Consider the following 2,104-nt stretch of genomic DNA (forward strand, 5'->3'; position numbering starts at 1 on the left):
TCTCAAATACTATGTTCCTGATGAAGCCTTATTGGCGAAACGTTGAACTGTGAAATATATTTTGTTGTTGTTGGAAATACAACAAGGTCTTAACTGTTTTAATACCTTCTTTATACAATGATGATGATGATGATGATGATGATGATAATGATGATGATGATGATGATGATGATGATGATGATGATAATGATGATGATGATGATGATGATGATGATGAGGATGATGATGAAGCACATAATTTTCAATAATCATCAAATTTAATAAATCAAGCGCTCGGTTCATAGATTGAATAGCCCAGTCATCGCACATCTCGCTGCACTGGCTATACTATGCTTTTAACTCCTCGTAATCAGACTGGTGATTCGTCAATTAGCCAGCCGCATTATCAAGTAAACAAAGTTATAAATAACTCAAACTCCACTCGGGATGACACATTCTAATGTTTGGCGTTTAGCTTAAAACTGAGTTTGCCAACACATTTTCAATACATGCAGAGTGCATTGCTCTAAATCCAAAGGTAGCGAGCTGCTGCCAGACTGCCTGCTCAACCTGGGCAAATTTCGAAAACCGCATCCCAGTTTGGAAAAACAAAACAAAACAACACGAACAACAATAATAAAACAAAAACCAGGACTGGGATATTCGACAATATAGACACACTTTAGACTTTAGAAGGCGAGTTTCAATTCTGCCTCTCAGAGCCAACCCGGTTTGAGATGGATATAACTGCCCACCCAAAAGGACATTATGTTGGATAGATGTTCTCCCTGCACGGGAATCGAACTCGGGTCTTCTAGGTGCAAAAGGCAGAACGCCTAACGGCAGCACCACAGACGCTGGCAATCTATGAAATGACACGGTAATAGTCGCAAAAAAGTCACCGTAACCATAACACAAAGACTTACCGAGAGTTATGTTGGGAAGTATGTCAGTCCTGTTGTTGATCTGTTCCAGAGCAAACAAGATGGCCGCCACATCTTCAAGCGACTGATAACCTTGTATAGTGTCACTGCAGACTCTTCTGTCAATGCTTCTTCGCTTTCTCCTTGATTGGCTACTGGGATACTTGTAGGATGAAGATTTCGGATTTGTACTCCCTGACTGAGATTCGGTCTTTTGCGTTCTGGCATGCAAATCAGACTCGACTGAATTAGTGGCGGCACTCGTGTTTTCACCGGGAGTATTTGGAACAGCATTGTCTAGGTCTGTGGCTATCCTGTTATCTTTCATTTTAATGTGATCACCACCCTCTCCATTCTGTTTCGTGACTTCCTCATCTTTACAGAAGTTCAGATCTATTGATGTGTCTGTATTCTCTTTGTGATGACGATGCTTTAAAACAACGTTTCCTCCTTTCTCGGTGTTTACTTTCCCCTTTTGGCCATGTTCCTTTTCCATACAGCCTGCGCTCTTTGCCCCATGCTGTCGAAGAACCCGGTGAAAGGAGACAACCGCACCTATGTTGACGTCACCCTCGCGAAAGAACTGAAACTTGCTATCGTGCACTTCCGGCGGAAATGTTGAAACAGGAAGGGGCATCGGACACAAGAGGCAACACAAAACAATATGGAAGTTTCTCCTGAGAACTTTCAGTGTGATTGATGATGTCATCCTCTAACAGAAGATCTATTTTAGGGCAATTGCGAAGAACTTATTAACATCAGGCTGAAGCAGTCAGATAAGCACGTCTACTTCTAGCGTATTATAATTGGTCAGTTCCTGTAGTTCAAGAGCAAAGAACCGCTCTCGATCACAAACTTCCTGTAACATTTTTAGAATTAAAACAGGAACATGTAAGACGAGCTATCAAAATAACACGGGCATCAGTTAACTTATAATTTTCCAGCAACCATAATGCTGTGTCCTTGTATCATTTGTAGCCCGCTTTGGATTCTGCGACACGACATAAATTTGACTTCCGCTCTGTTTGTCAGCATGTTTCGTTTTTCGTCGTATTCCAAGAACAAAGGCTGAGGGACGATTCTTGAGCTTTTGCACTGGAGCAACCTGGGGAAAGGAATAGAAACGTCGTGTATTTTCTTCTTCTTCAAATCTGGGGAGAGAGAATGAGAGAGAGAGAGAGAAAGAGAGAGAGAGAGAGAGA

At 41.8% G+C, this 2,104-nt stretch overlaps 1 protein-coding gene across 1 annotated transcript in view; it reads right to left on the minus strand.

Moving 5' to 3' along the window:
* The window catches only part of LOC101863041 (metabotropic glutamate receptor 3), a 61,082-nt gene that overhangs the window by 23,213 nt on the left and 35,765 nt on the right, over positions 1-2,104 (minus strand). The window contains exon 2 of the mRNA XM_005103912.3: positions 906-2,007. Coding sequence (XP_005103969.1) covers positions 906-1,611 — 706 coding nt within the window. The 5' untranslated portion in view covers positions 1,612-2,007. The remainder of the gene's footprint in view (positions 1-905; positions 2,008-2,104) is intronic.

Source organism: Aplysia californica, unplaced genomic scaffold, assembly GCF_000002075.1.
Source record: "Aplysia californica isolate F4 #8 unplaced genomic scaffold, AplCal3.0 scaffold00396, whole genome shotgun sequence".
Classification (NCBI taxonomy): domain Eukaryota; kingdom Metazoa; phylum Mollusca; class Gastropoda; order Aplysiida; family Aplysiidae; genus Aplysia; species Aplysia californica.